General features: G+C 42.9%; 1 protein-coding gene across 1 annotated transcript in view; it reads left to right on the top strand.

The window, feature by feature from the left end:
- LOC126188156 (glutamyl-tRNA(Gln) amidotransferase subunit B, mitochondrial) overlaps positions 1-22,231 on the top strand; it is a 130,460-nt gene that overhangs the window by 90,475 nt on the left and 17,754 nt on the right. Inside the window, exon 7 of the mRNA XM_049929667.1 lies at positions 12,355-12,555. Coding sequence (XP_049785624.1) covers positions 12,355-12,555 — 201 coding nt within the window. The remainder of the gene's footprint in view (positions 1-12,354; positions 12,556-22,231) is intronic.

Raw genomic sequence — 22,231 nt, 5'->3', positions numbered from 1 at the left:
ATGGGGCGGCCGGGATGATTGGGTTTGTGAATTTTAGGAAGAAGGTAGAAGGTAGGGGTGCGGGGTGTCGGTGGGGTCAGGAGGTTGATGGAGTCAGGTGAAAGGTTTTGTAGGGGGCCTAAGGTTCTGAGGATTCCTTGAAGCTCTGCCTGGACATCAGGAATGGGATTACCTTGGCAAACTTTGTATGTGGTGTTGTCTGAAAGCTGACGCAGTCCCTCAGCCACATACTCCCGACGATCAAGTACCATGGTCGTGGAACCCTTGTCCGCCGGAAGAATGACGATGGACCGGTCAGCCTTCAGATCACGGATAGCCTGGGCTTCAGCAGTGGTGATGTTGGGAGTAGGATTAAGGTTTTTTAAGAAGGATTGAGAGGCAAGGCTGGAAGTCAGAAATTCCTGGAAGGTTTGGAGAGGGTGTATTGAGGAAGAGGAGGTGGGTCCCGCTGTGACGGAGGACGGAACTGTTCCAGGCAGGGTTCAATTTGGATAGTGTCTTGGGGAGTTGGATCATTAGGGGTAGGATTAGGATCATTTTTCTTCGTGGCAAAGTGATACTTCCAGCAGAGAGTACGAGTGTAGGACAGTAAATCTTTTACGAGGGCTGTTTGGTTGAATCTGGGAGTGGGGCTGAAGGTGAGGCCTTTCGATAGGACAGAGGTTTCGGATTGGGAGAGAGGTTTGGAGGAAAGGTTAACTACTGAATTAGGGTGTTGTGGTGCCAGATTGTTTTGATCAGAATTTTGAGGTTTTGGAGGGAGTGGAGCTGGAAGTGGGAGATTGAGTAGATGGGAGAGACTGGGTTTGTGTGCAATGAGAGGTGGTTGAGGTTTGCTGGAAAGGTTGTGAAGGGTGAGTGAGTTGCCTTTCCGGAGGTGGGAAACCAGGAGATTGGATAGTTTTTTGAGGTGAAGGGTGGCATGGTGTTCTAATTGGCGGTTGGCCTGTGGGAGGATGCTCTGAATAGCCGGTGTGGATGTGGGAGAGGAAAGATTGAGGACTTTTATTAAGGATAGGAGTTGACGGGTGTGTTCATTGGCGGAGTTGATGTGTAGGTGAATTAGGTGGGTGAGGGCAATGGATTGTTCAGTTTGGAACTGGTATAGGGACTGATGGAAAGAAGGGTTGCAGCCAGAGATGGGAACTTTAAGTGTGAGGCCTTTGGGGGTTATGCCAAATGTCAGACAAGCCTGAGAAAACCTCTTAGTTCATCCCTATGAAATCCCCAAGCCACCTTCCCTACCCTCTGGCTCCTACCCTTGTAACCGCCCCCGGTGTAAAACCTGTCCCATGCACCCTCCCACCACCACCTACTCCAGTCCTGTAACCCGGAAGGTGTACACAATCAAAGGCAGAGCCACGTGTGAAAGCACCCACGTGATCTACCAACTGACCTGCCTACACTGTGATGCATTCTATGTGGGAGTGACCAGCAACAAACTGTCCATTCGCATGAATGGACACAGGCAGACAGTGTTTGTTGGTAATGAGGATCACCCTGTGGCTAAACATGCCTTGGTGCACGACCAGCACATCTTGGCGCAGTGTTACACCATCCGGGTTATCTGGATACTTCCCACTAACACCAACCTGTCAGAACTCCAGAGATGGGAACTTGCCCTTCAACATATCCTCTCTTCTCGCTATCCGCCAGGCCTCAATCTCCGCTAATTTCTAATTTCAATTTGCCGCCGCTCATACCTCACCTGTCTTTCAACATCATCTTTGCCTCTATACTTCCGCCTCGACTGACATCTCTGCCCAAACTCTTTGCCTTTACAAATGTTTGCTTGTGTCTGTGTATATGCGGATGGATATGTGTGTGTGTGCGAGTATATACCTGTCCTTTTTTCCCCCTAAGGTAAGTCTTTCCGCTCCCGGGATTGGAATGACTCCTTACCCTCTCCCTTAAAACCCAAATCCTTTCGTCTTTCCCTCTCCTTCCCTCTTTCCTGATGAGGCAACCGTTGGTTGCGAAAGCTAGAATTTTGTGTGTATGTTTGTGTTCGTTTGTGTGTCTGTCGACCTGCCAGCACTTTCATTTGGTAAGTCACATCATCTTTGTTTTTAGGTATATTTTTCCTTTGTGGAATGTTTCCTTCTCTTATAACAATAAGAAATTATAAATTATAAGGCCAAAACATCCTGAAGTGAGTTACTTAATTAGTTTTTCTTTGTGTTGATTCAATTTAACTTATTGTGCAACTGGACCCCAAGGAATTTTACACAGGGTTAACTTCTATATCTGATGATGGTATTCTGATAAGTTTATTTGCTGTGCCACTGTTTCTACTCTCTAAAAACAAATACCTATAACAGTAAATGTGCTGATTATGTTTAAGTTAACACATAAACTATTCAGCAATGCAAAGCTTATTTAAATTTGTTGCAGTGTATTGTAGACCATAATCTGTCCATTGTAAATAGACTCCTGGAAATTGAAATAAGAACACCGTGAATTCATTGTCCCAGGAGGGGGAAACTTTATTGACACATTCCTGGGGTCAGATACATCACATGATCACACTGACAGAACCACAGGCACATAGACACAGGCAACAGAGCATGCACAATGTCGGCACTAGTACAGTGTATATCCACCTTTCGCAGCAATGCAGGCTGCTATTCTCCCATGGAGACGATCGTAGAGATGCTGGATGTAGTCCTGTGGAACGGCTTGCCATGCCATTTCCACCTGGCGCCTCAGTTGGACCAGCGTTCGTGCTGGACGTGCAGACCGCGTGAGACGACGCTTCATCCAGTCCCAAACATGCTCAATGGGGGACAGATCCGGAGATCTTGCTGGCCAGGGTAGTTGACTTACACCTTCTAGAGCACGTTGGGTGGCACGGGATACACGCGGACGTGCATTGTCCTGTTGGAACAGCAAGTTCCCTTGCCGGTCTAGGAATGGTAGAACGATGGGTTCGATGACGGTTTGGATGTACCGTGCACTATTCAGTGTCCCCTCGATGATCACCAGTGGTGTACGGCCAGTGTAGGAGATCACTCCCCACACCATGATGCCGGGTGTTGGCCCTGTGTGCCTCGGTCGTATGCAGTCCTGATTGTGGCGCTCACCTGCACGGTGCCAAACACGCATACGACCATCATTGGCACCAAGGCAGAAGCGACTCTCATCGCTGAAGACGACACGTCTCCATTCGTCCCTCCATTCACGCCTGTCGCGACACCACTGGAGGCGGGTTGCACGATGTTGGGGCGTGAGCGGAAGACGGCCTAACGGTGTGCGGGACCGTAGCCCAGCTTCATGGAGACGGTTGCGAATGGTCCTCGCCGATACCCCAGGAGCAACAGTGTCCCTAATTTGCTGGGAAGTGGCGGTGCGGTCCCCTACGGCACTGCGTAGGATCCTACGGTCTTGGCGTGCATCCGTGCGTCGCTGCGGTCCGGTCCCAGGTCGATGGGCACGTGCACCTTCCGCCGACCACTGGCGACAACATCGATGTACTGTGGAGACCTCACGCCCCACATGTTGAGCAATTCGGCGGTACGTCCACCCGGCCTCCCGCATGTCCACTGTATGCCCTCGCTCAAAGTCTGTCAACTGCACATACGGTTCACGTCCACGCTGTCGCGGCATGCTACCAGTGTTAAAGACTGCCATGGAGCTCCGTATGCCACGGCAAACTGGCTGACACTGACGGCGGCGGTGCACAAATGCTGCGCAGCTAGCGCCATTCGACGGCCAACACCGCGGTTCCTGGTGTGTCTGCTGTGCCGTGCGTGTGATCATTGCTTGTACAGCCCTCTCGCAGTGTCCGGAGCAAGTATGGTGGGTCTGACACACCGGTGTCAATGTGTTCTTTTTTCCATTTCCAGGAGTGTATTAACATGTCTTGTCTCACATCTGGGTAGCACACACTGTAATATCAGATCACATGGAAAAATTAAATAAGTAAATAATAAATAGAGGCCTTTTTTGCTTGTTTGAAATCACATAAATGTGAGTCCTTGTGGGGTTAAGATTCAAACTGTGAGCTGTAAACCATTTACAGCCTGGTCTACTACCACGTAAGCTGCATCTGGTAGGGATGAGTTGGGACCTTGATCAGTATTTTGTGTCATCAACAAACATTTAGAATCACCAGCAAAAGTCACTGAAAGCTTATTTATTCGGGTTAATGATCTTGTGGGTCTCCATATGTTATATTCACCCATTTAATGCTACTTTTATGTTTGTGAATCAAACAATGGAAAATCCAGGATGCAATGTATCAATACCAGAGAAGGAAAGTTACTACTCTTCATATAGCGGAGCTGCTGAGTCGCGATAGGCACAACAAAGAGATTCACACAATTGTAGCTTTTGGCCATAAAGGCCTTTGTCAGCAGTACACACACACATGCGCACACACACTCACGCAAACGTAACTTGCACACACCTCTGCAGTCTCAGAGAACTGAAACCACATTGTGAGCAGCGGCATGATGGGAGTGGCAACTGTGTGGGGGTAAAGAGGAGGCTGGGGCAGAGAGGGGGAGGGATAGTATGGTGGGAGTGGTGGACAGTCAAGTGTTGCAGTTTAGATGGAGGGCGGGAGAGAAGGTGCAGAGGGGGAAGGGGGTAAGTAGTGGAAAGGAGAGAAATAAAAAGACTGGGTGTGGTGGTGAAATGATGGGTGCGTAGTGCTGGAATGAGAACATGGAAGGGGCTGGATGGGTGAGGACAGTGACTAACGAAGGTTGAGGGCAGGAGGGTTACGGGAACGTAGGAAAGTTCCCACCTGCGCAGTTCAGAAAAGCTGGTGTTGGTGGGAAGGATCCATATGGCACAGGCTGTGAAGCAGTCATTGAGATAAGGGATATCGTGTTTGGCAGCGTGTTCAGCAACAGGGTGGTCCAATTGTTTTTTGGCCACAGTTTGTCGGTGGCCATTCATACAGACAGACAGCTTGTTGATTGTTATTCCTTCATAGAATGCAGCAGTAGATAGCACACTGGACACACCTTTAGGTAAATGATGGTTCAAATCCCTGCCCAGCCACTCAAATCCAGGTTTTCTGTGATTTCCCTGAATTGCTCCAGGCAAATGCTGTGTTAGTTCCCTTGTAAAGGGCACAGCCAATTCTGTTCTCTACCCTTCCCTATCCTGGTCTTCACGATCTGTCTCTAAATGACCTTGTGGGTCATAGGTGATGGGATGTTAAACCATAAATATTCCTTCTTTGCTTCAGTCTGTCAATAAAACCCTTTGCTTTTGTCTGACACTTTAGCAATGTTTTGTTCTTGTCTATTTGCCTGTCAGTGACTCAATGCTTCAACTATATGGTGAGTTGTTACGTTCACTCCTTCCACTATTAATACTTATATTGTGATATTCCAAACAAATAAAATGACTTGCTGGTACCAGGAGTAAAGATCAATTGGCACACTCTGAATGAAACTTTATGTGTGGAATTCTTAGGCTTCCAGATGGTAACAAATTGATATAGTGCCAGTGCATTGGTGAGTGGACTGAAATGCTCAGGTATATGTGCTTTGTCCTTAGAAGACTTTCTCCTTGTGTTGACCTACAGACAGAGCACCTAGCTTGCTATGAGCTTTGCATGCCTTCACTCAGTATCAGCCTAAGGCATAATCTTGTGGAGCAAAGTAGCTATGGGTAAAATTTGTTTGCTGTACACAGGTTTGCAGTGGGGATATTATGATAACAAAGATTTAGCAATTTGTTTATTGCATAAATTATGCAATAAAAATATTATGATTATGAAGTATGTAGCAGAAGCCTCTTAAGAGATCTTGGGACTCTACACTCACCGTCCTGGGAGACATCGCCTTACTGTAGGCACCATTAGAGCTGGCAGGACGTTTTGCTTGCTCAGTGATACTGAGGGTTATGCCGGCAGTGACATAGCTACTGGCTGGGTCACCCAAGCTGGACAGACCTCAGCAGATGGACATGACAAAGAATGTCCCACAACTTAGGGCAGAGAAGGCTGTGTTTTTTCATAGAGAGTTCTACTGGCAATGGTTGGGTGCAGGTACAGCAACCCTGGATTCCTTGAATCTGGGCTGGTCATTGCCACCAGACCTCTTCGACCATGAACTCTTGGTGTACTTCAGAGACCATTGTTATGTGTAGCACTGAAACACTGTGTGTGTTTCAGGGAATGGGGACATTGACGTCACTAACTGGACTGCGAGGGAAGTCCTCTATAAAAACCTCTCAACCTCAATGTGTGCTAAGTGCTGATGAGGTGAATGGCTGTTGAGGTAAATCAGTCTCTAGAGGGCAACCTGTGGGACACCTGCTGCCTCCAGTTGTATAAGGCTTGTTCAGGCATCCGGGGCTCTGTCTGACTTGACATTTGTTTCTCTAACAGTGCGTGGGATCCCTACGGAGTGACCTCAATTCACATCTACTTGTGATGGGATGAGTGTACCATCAGGTAGTACCTACACCCACCCAGCAAATATAGTCAGTCTGCCTGAGAAAATGTATCAGAATTATAATAACAGGGCACTAGTATGCCATAACACTTTCATTGTGATCAAGACAGCAGAATGAACCATTGACAAGGTCTCCCTTTCTACACTGATCAGCCAGAATATTATGACTATCTACCTAATAGCCGGTATGTCCACATTTGGCATGAATAACAGAAGTGATGCATCATAACATGGGAGCAATGAGGCCTTGATAGGTCACTGGGGGGGACTTGGTACCACATCTGCACACATAAGTCACCTAATTCCTGTAAATCAAGGGGAGAGGGGACTATGAACTCTGATACCACGTTCATTCACATTCCATATGTAATTGATTGGGTTCAGATGTGGTGAGTTGGAGGGCTAGCATATCGATTGGAACACACCACTGTGTACCTCGAACAACTCCATCAGACTCCTAGCCTTGTGATATGGTGCATTATCTTGTTGAAAAATGCCACTGCCATCGAGAAACATGATTGACATGAGGGGGTGTACATGGTCTGCAACCACTGTACGATACTCCTTGGCCATCATGGTGCCTTGCATGAGCTCCACTGGACTCATGGGTGCTGAATGCAAATGTTCCCCAGAGCATAATAAAACTGCCGCCAACTTGTCTCTGTCCTGCATTACAGGTGTCAAGGAGCTGTTCCCTTAGAAGATGACAGATTTGTACCCTTCCATTGCCATGATGAAGGAAAGTATCTGGATTCATAAGAGCATGGAATGCCTTGCCACTGCACCAATATCTGGTGTCATTGGTCATGTCGCAAGTTCAGTCATAATTGCAGACGTCGTGGTGTTAACATTAGCACAAGCATGGGTCATTGGCTGCAGAGGCCCATCATTAGGAATGTTTGGTGCACTGAGTGTTCACACTCACTTGCACTCTGCCCAGCATTAAAGTCTGATAGTAGTTCCACCACAGTTCACCACCTGGCCTGTGTTACCAGTCACCAGTCTGCCCAGCCTACAATATCTGATATCTGTAATGACAGGTGGCCACCTAACCCCATGATGTTTGGACAGGTTTCACCTTGGTTTTACTATGTGCTGATGACACTCACCACAGCATTCCTCAAAGAACTGAAAAGTCTTGCAGTTTCCAAAATGACCGTGCTGAGCCTCCAGGCCATCACAATATGCCCTCAGTCAAACTTGGATAGATTGTATGCCTTCCTCATTTATACATGGACAGCACGCTCACTAAATGCACTGTGCATGTGTCTGACTAGCAGTCATTTCTTGCCAGGTGACACTGCTGTTGCCTGGACGGATTTATATTGATAGTAGGTTGGTGTTCATAATGTTCTGGCTGATCAGTGTATATTTACAAGGTTTTGGAGGGCTTTGCTGGGTTCTTAAAAAGTGTTAAACAACTTCATAATGGAACACTTCTAATTGCACCTGTCACATCGTACCAGCTATCTAAGCTACTGGGATGATAGGTCTTAGGTGACCACTCTGTTGTGGAAGGATTGCATAAGACCCTTAATTTCTGTAAAGATGTGGTTACCAGCTTTGATATAATAGAGATGTACCATGAGGAGTAATGAAACGAATGGGAAAATATGGATGTCATGCAAGTGCAGAACTATATGGGGAGAGTCAATGGCACATTGGAAAAGACTGAAAAGATTGCAACATTTATTCTAACATTCAGTACATCTACATCCACATAGATAATCCACAAGCCACCATACGGTGCATTGTGGTGGGTACCCTGAGTCCTTTCTTTTCCACCTGCAAATGGAGCAAGGGAAAAATGACTATCTGTATGCTTCTGTATGAGCCCTAATTTCTCATTTCTTATCTTCGTGGTCCTTACACGCAATGTGTATTGACGGCAGTAGAATTGTTTGGCAGTCAGCTTCAAATGCCAGTTCTCTAAATTTTCTCAATAGTATTTCTTGAAAAGAACACCGGTTTCCCTTCAGGGATTCCCATTTGAGTTCCCAAATCATCTCCATAACACTTAGTGCTGTTTCGAATGTGCTGGTAACAAATCTAGCAGCCCACCTCTGAATTGCTTCGAAGTCTTCCTTCAATACAACCTGGTATGGATCCCAAAACTCGAGCAATATTTAAGAATAAGTCACACCAATGCCCTATATGTGGTCTCCTTTACAGATGACCCACTCTTTCCAAGAATTCTCCCAATAAATCAAAGTTGACCATTCGCCTTCCCTGCCACAGGTCTCCCATGATTGTTGCACCCCATATCACTTTGCAACATTGTGCCCAGACATTTAAACAACTTGACTGGATCAAGCAGGATACTAATAATGCTGTATTTGAACAATATGGGTTTGATCTTCCTACGCATCTGCATTAACTTATATTTTTTCACATTTAGGGCCAGCTGCTATTCATGACACCAACTGGAAATTTTGTCTAAGTCGTCTTGTATCTTCCTACAGCCACCCAACTTTGATACCTTACCATACAACACAGCATCATCAGCAAACAACCGAAGATTGCTGCCTAGCCTTTCAGTTAAACCATTCATGTATATAGAGAATGACAGCAGTCCTATCACACTCCCCTGGGGCACTCCTGATTATACCCTTATCTCTGATGAACACTTGCAGTTGAGACTGGGTTCTATTATTAAAGAAGTCTTTGAGCCCCTCACATATCTGTGAACTTATTCCATTTGCTCATACCTTTGTTAAGAACCTGCAATGGGACACCATGCCAATGCTTTCCAGAAATCTAGGATTATGGAATCTATCTGTTGCCTGTCATTCATAGTTCTCAATACATCATGTGAGAAAAGAGCAAGCTGAGTTTCGCATGAGTGATGTTTCCTAAAACCATGGTGATTTGTGTACATAAGCTTCTCATTCTCAAGAAAGTATATTGTATTTGAACTGAGAGTATGTTCAAGGATTCTGCAGCAAACAGAAGTTAAGGATATTGGTCTGTAATTTAGTGGGTCTGTTTTTTTATCTTTGTTATATACTGGAGTCACCTGTGCTTTTTTTCCAGTCGCTTAGGACTTAGCACTGGTTGAGAGATTCACAATAGACAAGGTAGGTAAGGGGCGAATGCCATGGAGTACTCTTTGTAAAATTGAACTGGGATTTACTTGCTTACAAATCTTTCAGTTATTTCTTTATGCCAGGTATGCTTACTACATTGTCGTCCATACGGGAGTCTGCCTGGTGGTCAAATGACGGTATGTTGGTACGATTCTCCTGTGTGTGATTTCTTGAATGTGAAATCTAAAACTTCATCTTTTGTTTTGCTATCTTCAACTGCTACACCAGACTGGTCAACAAGGGACTGAATGGAAGCCTTAGGCCTGCTTAGCGATTTTACGTACAACAAGAATTTTCTCAGATTTTCTGCCAAATCCTTTGCTAAGATCTGATGATGGTATGCTTTGCGCATGAATGTTTTCGCAGCTGCATCTCAACTAACCTTAGCTTGTCATCATTTATGAATTCCCTTTTGAATCGAGAGCAGAACAACCTCTGTTTCCTCATTATGTGCCAAATTTCGGTATTAAATCAAGGTGGGTTTTTTACATCCTTTATACACTTACTAGGCACATTACTCTCCAGACCACAATGTACAGTTTGCTTACTTTGCCCATAATTCCTGTACATTCATCTTACTGGAACTAAGTTATGTTAATTCACTGTCTAGTGAGATGCTAATAATGGCTTATCTGCTCCATCTAGCAGAGTTTGTCTGGATTTAGGCAACATCGTAATAAGTAAACCTCATTTACCAAATTGTACTAATTGTCAATTCATAATATAATTTACGTTGTGCTTATCATGTCAGCTCACTTAATAACTGCTATTATCGTATGTAGAAGCAATGTTGTACATTAACCTACATTATTATGCATTTTGATTATGTCAACAATATAGTCAAAATGACTACTGCATTGTAAATTAACTAGGTTTACCATTGTCCTATATCACATGTATAAACAATGTACTAAAATGGACAAATAAACAAACATAGGTAAGTCTGCATCACCTGCTAACTCACAAAGTGGACAAAAGTATGTGTCTGAATGATCATGACAGACAGTCATTGAAGAGGATTGTGACAAAAATATGAAGATGTCAGCTGCAAAATTCACTGCAGAACTGAATTTCACTCTCATAAACCCTGTCAGCACCAAAAAATATGAAGAAGGTTTTATAAGCAGGAAATTGCAGACAAGCTGGAATTTCAAAACCACTCATCAGTGATGCAGATGCCTGTATCAGGAAAACATTGTTTTGAAGCCATAAAACCTGAACTTCGGAGTATGTGAGGAAGTTATTTGGTTGGATGAGTCTTGTTTCACACTGTTTTCAATTTCTGGCCTAGGTTACATCCCATGAGTGAAACATGGTGGGTATTTGGTGATGATTGGGCAGCCTTATCGTAGTATTCCATGGGTACCATGGTTATTAAGCAAGTTCACATTGCTGCCAGCGATTATGTGACCAGTTTTGGTTGATTAGGTCCACCCCATGGTACAATATTTGTTTCTCAGTGGTGATGCTGTGTTCCAAGACAATAGGGCTCCTGTTCACTCCAATTGTATCACGTAAGACTGGTTTTGTGAGCACAAGGATGAATTGTCACATCTCCCCTGGCCACCACAGTGACAAGATCACAATTATAGTAGCCTCTATTGATTACTAGTAGGCTAATAATTTTTACTATTTTATTTCATTAAAAAAATTGTGCAATGATGAGAAATGTGGTGGATGTAAATCTTACAAATGTTATCGTACTGCATGTCATGCCATTGATGACATCATAAGCCTGTATAAACACATGGAGACAATTATATATTTTATTATTTCTCATTGTTTATTTTATCATAAATTTGAAATGTGTTTCACCTTTGAGCATTTTGTAGTGTAACTTGGATACATACTTCAAACTATGCTCCATGTGGTGCTATTTTTTCAAGCAGTTTGTTATTTTGTAATGTTCATTTATCATAGTACATACTTTGAATATCCGTTTTGCCTATTGGTGATTTATGGTGTAACATGAGTATATACTTGCAAATTATGCCACATGTGGTGCTATATCTTATGCAGTCTGTTATTATTTTGACTGAGCATGGATTGCTTGCCTTGTTGGTGGTTTCAGTATATTACAATTATCACATAATTTGTAATGATATTATTACAGTATTAGGACTTTTATTAGATAATAAACATTTTCTCTCATGCGCACATTGCCACTAGTGGCATATGGCACTATTACTTTGTAGCTGCTAGTGATCTTCAGCACTAGTTATCTTCCCATTGCTCATTACATCTTGTCTGCTGTATGCTGAAGTATCTGCATTACCATTTGGACTGTTTGCTGTGGTTATTCCACGCATTCGTACAGTGCTATATTCCATCGTTTAAAAAGATGGTGTGTAACCTTGTTTGTATAATTTTGCAACATGAACTGTTGTCACACTCCTGCTGTACTGTTTTTACTATTATACCAACTGTTATAATTCTGTTCCAATAGGATGGTTTGATAATGGATGCAAGTCCATAACTAGTCAGCATCAATAAGTAAATGGGATTTTCTAATGCAACGTATGTTGGTATTCCAACCATTTACTTCATTAAAGATAAAGTTACAGACATACTTGACTTCCAGTGTGCTGTAGATAATAAATTAGAGGAATTCATGATCTTTTAATAGAGTGCAGAAAGTTGCCTAACCTATTCACTATCTGAATGTAATGCACAGTACAAATGTAGATTCAAATTTTAATGTCCACCGTTTCAATTCTACATAGGCCCTAATGTGAATTAAACATCGTTTATTACTTTTCTTCCAGGAGGTTCACATTCTTATAACTCATTGGAAATGTTGTTGCTGCCCTTGTGCACAGGTATTATTTAATTTTTCTCTTTTTTGTATGCAGGATTATCGTTATATGCCTGAACCCAATTTACCACCTCTCTGGCTGTTGATAGATGATAAGCCTCTGCCAGAGAATGTTGACAGTCGTGAACTGGTAAATGTGGAACAACTAAGGAAGGAACTTCCCGAGATGCCTGAAGAAACACGAAATAAATTAATTCAGAACTATGCATTATCACTGGAGACAGTTTTTATACTAGTGGTAAGTGATGTATCACAATATGCAAAGACACTATATTGTATCCATGCGACTGCAAATATAGGCATACAAAATAAGGACTGTATACTTACTCATGCTTCATAGAGAGAATTGAATAATAATTATGTGTTATTTAATACTTGTTTGGGTGTGTGTGTGTGTGTGTGTGTGTGTGTGTGTGTGTGATATTTCAACTGCAGAGTTCACACTGTGACTCTCTCTTCATTTCTGTACATGTCTTTCACTCTGTATCTGAGGTTTCTCTGAAAGAGCGTTCTCTTTCTTGTAGCTGCATAACCGTATTAGCAAGTTTCTAACTTCTAATAGCAATCTGCACTGTGCAGAGCTCACATTCTTGCTGATAATTTATAAACAGTTATGCAGTTACAAGAAAGGGAAGGCTCTTTCAGAGAAACCTCAGACACAGAGTGAAAGGCATGGATGGAAATGAAGACAGAGTTAAAGGGTGAACTCTGCATAGTACATTCAAAGAAAATGCAAGGCTCTTGGGAGATACACTTAAGCACAAAGTGAGTCTCTTAAGCACAAAGTGAGAAACATGTGGAAAGACAAGAGCAAATAGTGACAGAAACTCGTTAACTATAGGTATGCAACAGAGGCAAGCAACAGGTGATGCCAGAGAGAAGCAAAAAAGTGCAAACAGATTGTTTCAACAATAACAATAAGACTCCAGGAGAAATGGGTGTGTCAAATAAATGAAACAGGATATCACCAAGAGCATGTATTTACTTGAGAAATTAGTAAAATTAGAATCAGGAGAAAGCCTGACGAATGTGCTGAACACTACAGAGAAAGTGAGTCAGTAGACTGCCCACGGGTGGTAGCAGAAGCAGTTCTGGAGTGGACATGGTTGTGGTAATTGTTCAGTGTGAACTGTGTCAGTAAAAATAAGCCACAGATGCAATCAAGAATAAGTGTACTAAAGGAGAACATCTGCATGAGTCATTTGAATGCTGAAGAGAAAGCAGAAATCATAGAACTATGCACAATATATAGTGATGTTTCCCACTTGCCTGGAAAGATATTATCTTAACAACAATAGTATCAGGCATGACATTAAATTGCTACATGAAGCAGAAGGTAGGGTGATATGTTCGAGACCCTACAGAATACTGAAAGCAATAAAAGTGCTCCAGCAGGAAATAGAAAAGATGTTAGAGGATGACATTATAGTACCAAGTAAAAGTGGTAGGAATTTTTCCTTGATCTTAATTCTGAAAAAGATGGATGCCAGTGGGAAGCAAAACTGGCAAATAGTCACAGACTATAGGAGACTTAATGAGATCTGCCTAAATTCAGTGTATCTATTGTTAAGAATAGACAAAATTCTTGATGGTCTATGGAAGCCAAAGTACTTCTCAACCCTCGACTTATTGAAGGGCTATTATCAAGTCTTATTAGACGAACAGGATTTCAGTATGCCATATGGACATTACAAGTGCAAACGAATGCCCATGGGTCTTAAAACAGCTCATAGTACATTTCACAAGTTAATGAACTTGGCTTTGACGGGGCTACAAGGTGACAAATTGTCGATCTATATGTGTGACATGGTAATGTTTGGCTCCTTCTTAAAGGAACATAATGTGCAGCTGAATGAGGTATTCAAAAGGCTTACACTCTGTAGTTTAAAGCAACAAGTCGACAAGTGTCAGCTTTTACGAAAGTAAGTGTGGTACATGGGTCATATTTTATTGGCCTAGGGCTTGAGACCAGATCCACAGAAGGTCAAGGTGATAAAGGAGTATCCACTGTGTGGGATATTGCCGACATTCTATAAGCAACTTCAGAAAAATTGCAAAGTCGCTACATGAATTATTAGAGAAAGAAGTGCCTTACACCTGGGTTGTGGAGCAAGAAAACACTTTTCAGCATTTAAAAGAGAAGCTGATCAGTCTGCTTATACTACAGTACCCAGACTTTGAAAAGGACTTCAGAATTACCACAGATGTTAGCCAGTGAAGTATTTGAACAGTTTTAAGTCATGGAAAAATAGAAAGCAACTTACCTGTCACATACATGTTAAGGATGCTGAACAAGGCAGAAAGAGGGTACAGTATGATTGAGAGGAAGATGTTGTCTATTTGTTGGGCAGTGAAATATTTTAGACTGTGTTTATTTGGGAGAAAGTTCCTGCCTAATATGGGTAGGTTGTATACCCAATCTGTTATCAGGATAGATGAAATTTAGGTAAAAGCTGGAGGATATGACTATCAGATCCTGTACAAGAGTGGCAAACAAAATCAAGTCCCCAACACCCTCTCATGAGAGAAAGAGATAGGGGCAGCTGGTGTGTGATGGGAAGGTGACAGTAGCCTATGTCAAGAAACAGTGGAAACGAAAGCTGTGGCATGGGTTAGGGACCCAAGGCAGGCAACAACAGTGGGACTGGTTGCACACATGAGCAAGTGGCAAGGAGATGCAACACGAAAACAGCTGATCCTAGAACAGTAAAATATATTATTCAGGAAAGTGAAAACTGCATGATAGAAAAGTATATTCAGAAACAAGAGACAGCTGAGTCAGGAAAGACAGAAGAAATAAGTGTGACTTAAAAACTGCGGTATGAAAACAGTTCCATGTCTCTCTCACTGGATGACACCAAGGAATAGGAAGAACCTATGGGCGAATAAAGAAGTACTGAGTACGGAACAGTGTGGAGAAAGATGTGGAAGAATATATCCAGTAACGTGAAAGTTGTCAAAAGAATAAGCTCACTTGGAAACACATAAAGATGCCTCTATAGATCACAAAAAAAACTGAGCATGTTTTCGAAAGGTGTGACTTTGATGTAGTAGGTCCATTAAACCAGACGGATAAGGGAACAAGTATATCCTACATTACAGGAAGCACTGATGAAGTTCATGGAAGCAGGAGAAGGCAAGATGCCAGTACAGTAGTGAGGGTGCTAGTTGAGGACATTATACTGAGGTATGGAATACTGTCAGTATTGTTAAGTGATAAGGGAAATTATTTCATGAATGAGACTAAGAAAAGAGTATGTAAACTGCCTTGTATCGAGAAGATACAGACAAGTTACTATCCTCAAGCTAATGGAGCATTAGATAGGTTGCATAAAACATTAATGGAGATGTTGCGACACTATGTAAATAGAGCACAGACAAACTGGGACAGTTGGATTCCATTTGCAGTTTTTTTGTATAATACAACACCAAATAGTGCAACAGGTTATATATCACATGAATTGTTGTATGGAAGAACATGCAACATTTCAGGAATACAGTGAAACCCCACTTTTACACTTATCAAGGGGCCTCAAAAAAAATGGTGTAAAATGCAGGAAAATGTAAAATGTGGGAAATAATGTTTTAAGCTGTAAAAGTTGTGTATAGGATACTCCCTTGCATTTTCGCACTTTATGTGTGATGTATGTACATAACAGGCATCAAAAGACTTGTCAGGGACTTGTTTATTATCTAATAAAGGTTTATTATTGAATAAAAACTGCTGATGTTACTGGAACTGATGACTGTCCGGGAAATAGGAACATTTAACTCAGTTTCATACATCATAATCGATGTTTTTCAAAGCCTGCAGCTGTCATCCTTTATTTAAATACTGAAATACTGCACTAGTTACATATTTTTTTACACTTAGCAGGGCATGTTTCGAGAATTTTTTCTTGTTGTCAAGGGCAAATATGCAGATATATATTTTGTGTTGAATTTATATGTGTTGTTTTGCACCTTAGCAGTTAAGTCCCATAAGATTTCACACACATTTTTGTTGTTGTTGTTTTGTGTCTCTCCTGTAGTCTCCTTTTTGAGGTTATCAGGTTCTGTGCCTCCTCAGTTATGTAGAAAACAACTCACTCACAAATTATCACTTACACTGTTTTTGTAACATCGTAAAAAAATACATACTTAAATACTGCACTTGACAAAGGGAATAAATTCTCGAAACACATTTTGCTCAGCATGAAAAACTTGCATAACCCGGACTGTGTTTATACTAAAAAGTAAAATCATTAGAGCAATGCAAAAGTGAATGAGGGTGTCAACTAGTGCTACAAGTGGCCAGATGCTGAAAATTGTTAAATATGATTCGACAAAGGTGACACGATGATCACAACAATTACGAAAATGCGTTTGTGCAGTAGAGACAGTTTGGAAACGACTGTTGTGATTGCTCATAATACACTCCTGGAAATTGAAATAAGAACACCGTGAATTCATTGTCCCAGGAAGGGGAAACTTTATTGACACGTTCCTGGGGTCAGATACATCACATGATCACACTGACAGAACCATAGGCACATAGACACAGGCAACAGAGCATGCACAATGTCGGCACTAGTACAGTGTATATCCACCTTTCGCAGCAATGCAGGCTGCTATTCTCCCATGGAGACGATCGTAGAGATGCTGGATGTAGTCCTGTGGAACGGCTTGCCATGCCATTTCCACCTGGCGCCTCAGTTGGACCAGCGTTCGTGCTGGACGTGCAGACCGCGTGAGACGACGCTTCATCCAGTCCCAAACATGCTCAATGGGGGACAGATCCGGAGATCTTGCTGGCCAGGGTAGTTGACTTACACCTTCTAGAGCACGTTGGGTGGCACGGGATACATGCGGACGTGCATTGTCCTGTTGGAACAGCAAGTTCTCTTGCCGGTCTAGGAATGGTAGAACGATGGGTTCGATGACGGTTTGGATGTACCGTGCACTATTCAGTGTCCCCTCGATGATCACCAGTGGTGTACGGCCAGTGTAGGAGATCGCTCCCCACACCATGATGCCGGGTGTTGGCCCTGTGTGCCTCGGTCGTATGCAGTCCTGATTGTGGCACTCACCTGTACGGCGCCAAACACGCATACGACCATCATTGGCACCAAGGCAGAAGCAACTCTCATCGCTGAAGACGACACGTCTCCATTCGTCCCTCCATTCACGCCTGTCACGACACCACTGGAGGCGGGCTGCACGATGTTGGGGCGTGAGCGGAAGACGGCCTAACGGTGTGCGGGACCGTAGCCCAGCTTCATGGAGACGGTTACGAATGGTCCTCGCCGATTCCCCAGGAGCAACAGTGTCCCTAATTTGCTGGGAAGTGGCGGTGCGGTCCCCTACAGCACTGCGTAGGATCCTACGGTCTTGGCGTGCATCCGTGCGTCGCTGCGGTCCGGTCCCAGGTCGACGGGCACGTGCACCTTCCGCCGACCACTGGCGACAACATCGATGTACTGTGGAGACCTCACGCCCCACGTGTTGAGCAATTCGGCGGTACGTCCACCCGGCCTCCCGCATGCCCAATATATGCCCTCGCTCAAAGTACGTCAACTGCACATATGGTTCATGTCCACGCTGTCGCGGCATGCTACCAGTGTTAAAGACTGCGATGGAGCTCCGTATGCCACGGCAAACTGGCTGACACTGACGGCGGCGGTGCACAAATGCTGCGCAGCTAGCGCCATTCGACGGCCAACACCGCGGTTCCTGGTGTGTCTGCTGTGCCGTGCGTGTGATCATTGCTTGTACAGCCCTCTCGCAGTGTCCGGAGCAAGTATGGTGGGTCTGACACACCGGTGTCAATGTGTTCTTTTTTTCCATTTCCAGGAGTGTATATTTATTCAAATGAACCTAGTTACTTCCATCAGCCACAATGCCAAGTAGAGCTTGGTAGCGGCGGGAGACACGGCACGAATTGTTGCAACTATTACACGTTTACTGGTTCAAATCCACTAAGTATAATGCTCTGGTCTAAAGAAACTTAACCACGTAGTATTTATAAACACTACTAGATGGCCAACATCATGCCAGCATCATTTTTTTCTCCACAAACACTTTTTTGTAATGCGTAAATCGTGGGAAAATTATAAATATTTTGATGCAAAAGGAGGCACAAATTAACAATGTGGACATAGGAAATTTGACGGGAATGATAAAAAATGTCATAAACGGCACGAAAATGTTAATTCTGGGAACATAAAAGCAGGGTCATACTGCACTACATAAAGATCTGGCTGGAGTGAGGTATAATTGTGATGATTATGTGGTAGAGCTACGGAAGGGCATGCAAGAAATGCAACAATGTGCAAGAACACAGAATGCACATGTAAAATAAAAAATAAGGAATACGGTGATAGGGCTCAGAATCGAAAGGAGTTTTACTGTGGAGGTAAGGTTCTGTTGTTTGATGGGAGTGTACAACGAGGTGGATCATGGATTGGGTTGATTTAGGGGAGGAGACCAAACTGTGAGGTCACCAGTCTCATCGGATTAGGGAAGGAAGTCAGCTGTGCCCTTTAAAAGGAACCATCCTGGCATTTGCCTGAAGCGATTTAGGGAAATCACAGAAAACCTAAATCAGGATGGCCGGACATGGGATTGAACCGCCATCCTCCCAAATGCGAGTTCAGTGTGCTGCCCATTGCACCACCTTGCTCGGTTGGCAGATCATGTAAGTTAGATACACAATGGTGAGGTCCATACATGGTGGTACAAACAAGGGGCCTAATGTTGTAATCTGTCTGAAATGAAATAAACACCTCACAGTTCATGCCTGCAGGCTGAAGGAGTTTTTCTAGTTGGAATCATGTACTACAAGTGCAGCAGTGCACAGAAGTGCAGAACATATGTATCACTTTAAAGCAGGAAAAATTGAAAAGACACAGGGGCTAAAAGGACAGTTCGCAAGGCATTAATTATGCATAAAGAAATTAGGAATCTTAAACTTTGTGGGCGAGGTCAGTAAGACTTTGTTAGGAACACTAGATGAAAATGATGCCATGTACTTTAAGACAAAGCTAGGTATTCCTCTTCTAAGGAACAGAAGCAACTGCTACAACTTACTACAGAGCAAGTGACAATAGTTGAAGCACCCTTGACTAGTTTCAATCAAATGGTAAGCTCCATAGCAAAAAATGAAGAAATTACCATGCATGGAATGAAGCAATTAAGCTGACACATTCTAGAATTTGAGAACAGTACTGACAAATGGTTACAAGTTACGTGTTAAATGTCCCACTAATAGAGAATGATGTGTATAACCTCTACAAAACACTACCATTACCATCAGAAGGGGACAGAATGAGGCATATATTTATGTGTATTGCCCCAGGGAAAGAGGTACTGATAAATAATGACGTGAAACATCAATATGCAGAGTTAAATAACGAGCAGTTAGAGTGTAAGACCGTAGATCAGAGGCTTAGAATACGAAAGTAGAGATTGATACTATTGTTCACTTGTGATCATAAGAAGTTTGAGGTTAAGATGGTGGAAACAGTGTGAGAAGTTCTGAAGAATTGTGTGCAGAATCTGACTGTGTTCAATGAAAGTCTGTGGGCACCAGTAAGTAATAGTGAATGGCTGTTTTTCCCTCAGTAGACAAAGGCTTTACCATCATCTGTCATCACAGAAGTCTCATAGATATCATGCTCCGAGGCAAAGGTAAGATAAAAATTTTAAGTAAATGTCATGGGTATACAACTCAGATTTTGATACATTTAAAATGAACAAATATTCCCAGTAGTGATACTGTGCCCAACTTTTGCATGGAAATAGTTAGCTGCATAGTGAATAATGAGAGGACGAATATAAGTGAACATAGGCTGGAGCTGTGAATACAACTTGCAATTAGGCAGTTAGATGACATAACTGCAGCAGGACATATGTTGGCTGAGGCACAAAGTGAGGTTGAATACCATGAGCCTTCAGCAACTTCTCGTTATTTCTCTTTCTAGAGTTTCAAGGGCTCTTGAGTAGTAGTTATAGTGATGTTATGTTGTCTTTACAGGTATTGTAAATGTTTCTGAGACTGTTTTAAATTTGTGTGCAAAACAATTGGTAATGATTGTTGCAGAAAAATGTGTTAATGTGTTAAAAACACTATCTTAAATCAGTGCAGTGCTCAGAGAGAGATAGAATCAGGTACTGTCCTACGAGAAGCACTTCCAGAGACAGTGAAGAGACAATTTTTCACAGATCTCTAGTACCTGCTAGACATGTTAGAAGTAGAGTTAGAAGTGGTGTTTACCAAAGTATTAAGCTAAAAATGGACAAATTCTGAAGAATGGTAATAGTGGTAGAAAGTGTGGAAAACTAGTGTAAAATGTTTTCTCCTTTAAGTCTAAAATTGTTATTATGTTATGAAGTGTACATCAGTGTATCAAGTGTAGTTCATTGTAAAGTTGATTGTAAAGTAATATAGATACTCATCGAACCAGAAAAGAGAATTGGTAAGATAATACAAAATGTCTTGCATTGTAAAATAAAATTTATTTTTAGTCCAGGTTTTAGAATATGTAACAATGATATTGAGGGTGGAATGTAAAAATGTAAATGTTTCTCTTACAGTGAAAGATTGATTTATACGTATTTCTGTCATGGTCAGTTGTAAAGCAATTATGTGTCTCATTTGAACACTATTGCAAAGCAAATGTGTATGTTTTCCCATTAATGAAATTTTTCCCTAAGAAGGAGAAGTGTTGCTTACTTAGAAAATGCAACTAACAGAAGTCAGAAAGAATAAGTTTTTCTAGAAAGTACTCGGAGTACAAAGGTGATACCCCTGGAAGGCAGTGGCTTGGGCAGTGGTCAGCAATGTTACATCGACTAACGGGGTATCACGTGAGCTCACATGGAGAAACTGCGAGGTGCAGCAGGGTGTTGTTGGGGACCATATATAGTCGTATACTAGACCCCAAAGGGCAGTGGCCGAAAGCACCAGTGTGGAAGGGGTGATGCAGCCTGCTGCACAGATAAAAGGCAGGTGCAATGTCACCCACAAGACAGTTTAGTACAGACAGTGGTCTAGGAGGAATGTCTGTGTAGGTCACACCAGGGGCCAGGACTTGTAGTATTCTCTCTGTCTCTGCTCATGCTCATACTTAGCCACATACCTCCCTCCAGGGAATTTTGCAGTCAGGAGTAGTGTACTTTTCTTCAAGTCATTATCCAGATAAACAATTAAATTTTATAGTTATTCACATCTTGTCTTTGCTTATTTCCAGACCAAGTTCCATAACTCTTTCAACCTTCCAGACAGCCATCTCCATGTTAGCTGAGTGGAAAGACTTTCTCCAGTCTCCAATGTCTTTGAGCATCTAGACCGCTCACTAAATGTGACAACACATTCACACAAGCAGGCACACCTCATGCACACCTGACTGCTATCTCTGGCAGCTCCAACTGTAGTACAGCAGTCACATCAAACAAAAGCAGCAATCTAGAGTGGGGCAGAGAAGGGGGAGGGACAGCAGGGTACAATTGTGGGTAGAGAAGAGCACTGTTTGACAGAGCATGCAGGGCTAGATGCCAGCATGACAAGATAGTCAGATGCAGCTTCAGGAGATTGTGGGGCAATGAGGTGACGGGGACAACTAGACCCTGCACGTTCTGCCTGACAGCCCTCATCTTTGCCCCAACCTATGCCCTGCTATCCCTTCCTCTTCTCTGCCCCACTCCAGATTGCTGTTTTCATTCAATGTGACAGTTTCATTCTGGTCAGAGCTGCCGGACATAGCGGTTCTCTCTCTCTCTCTCTCTCTCTCTCTCTCTCTCTCTCTCTCTCTCTCTCTCTCTCTCTCTCTCTCTCTGTGTGTGTGTGGGGGGGGGGGGGGTGTTTTCTGAAGAAGGCTTTAGCCAAAACGTAAATGTGTAACACTCTTTCCATTGTGCCTGTCTGCAGCTCAACG

Source organism: Schistocerca cancellata, chromosome 5 (assembly GCF_023864275.1).
Source record: "Schistocerca cancellata isolate TAMUIC-IGC-003103 chromosome 5, iqSchCanc2.1, whole genome shotgun sequence".
NCBI lineage: Eukaryota > Metazoa > Arthropoda > Insecta > Orthoptera > Acrididae > Schistocerca > Schistocerca cancellata.
The sequence above is the reverse complement of the archived record's forward strand: the minus strand, read 5'-3'. Positions and strand labels throughout refer to the sequence as shown.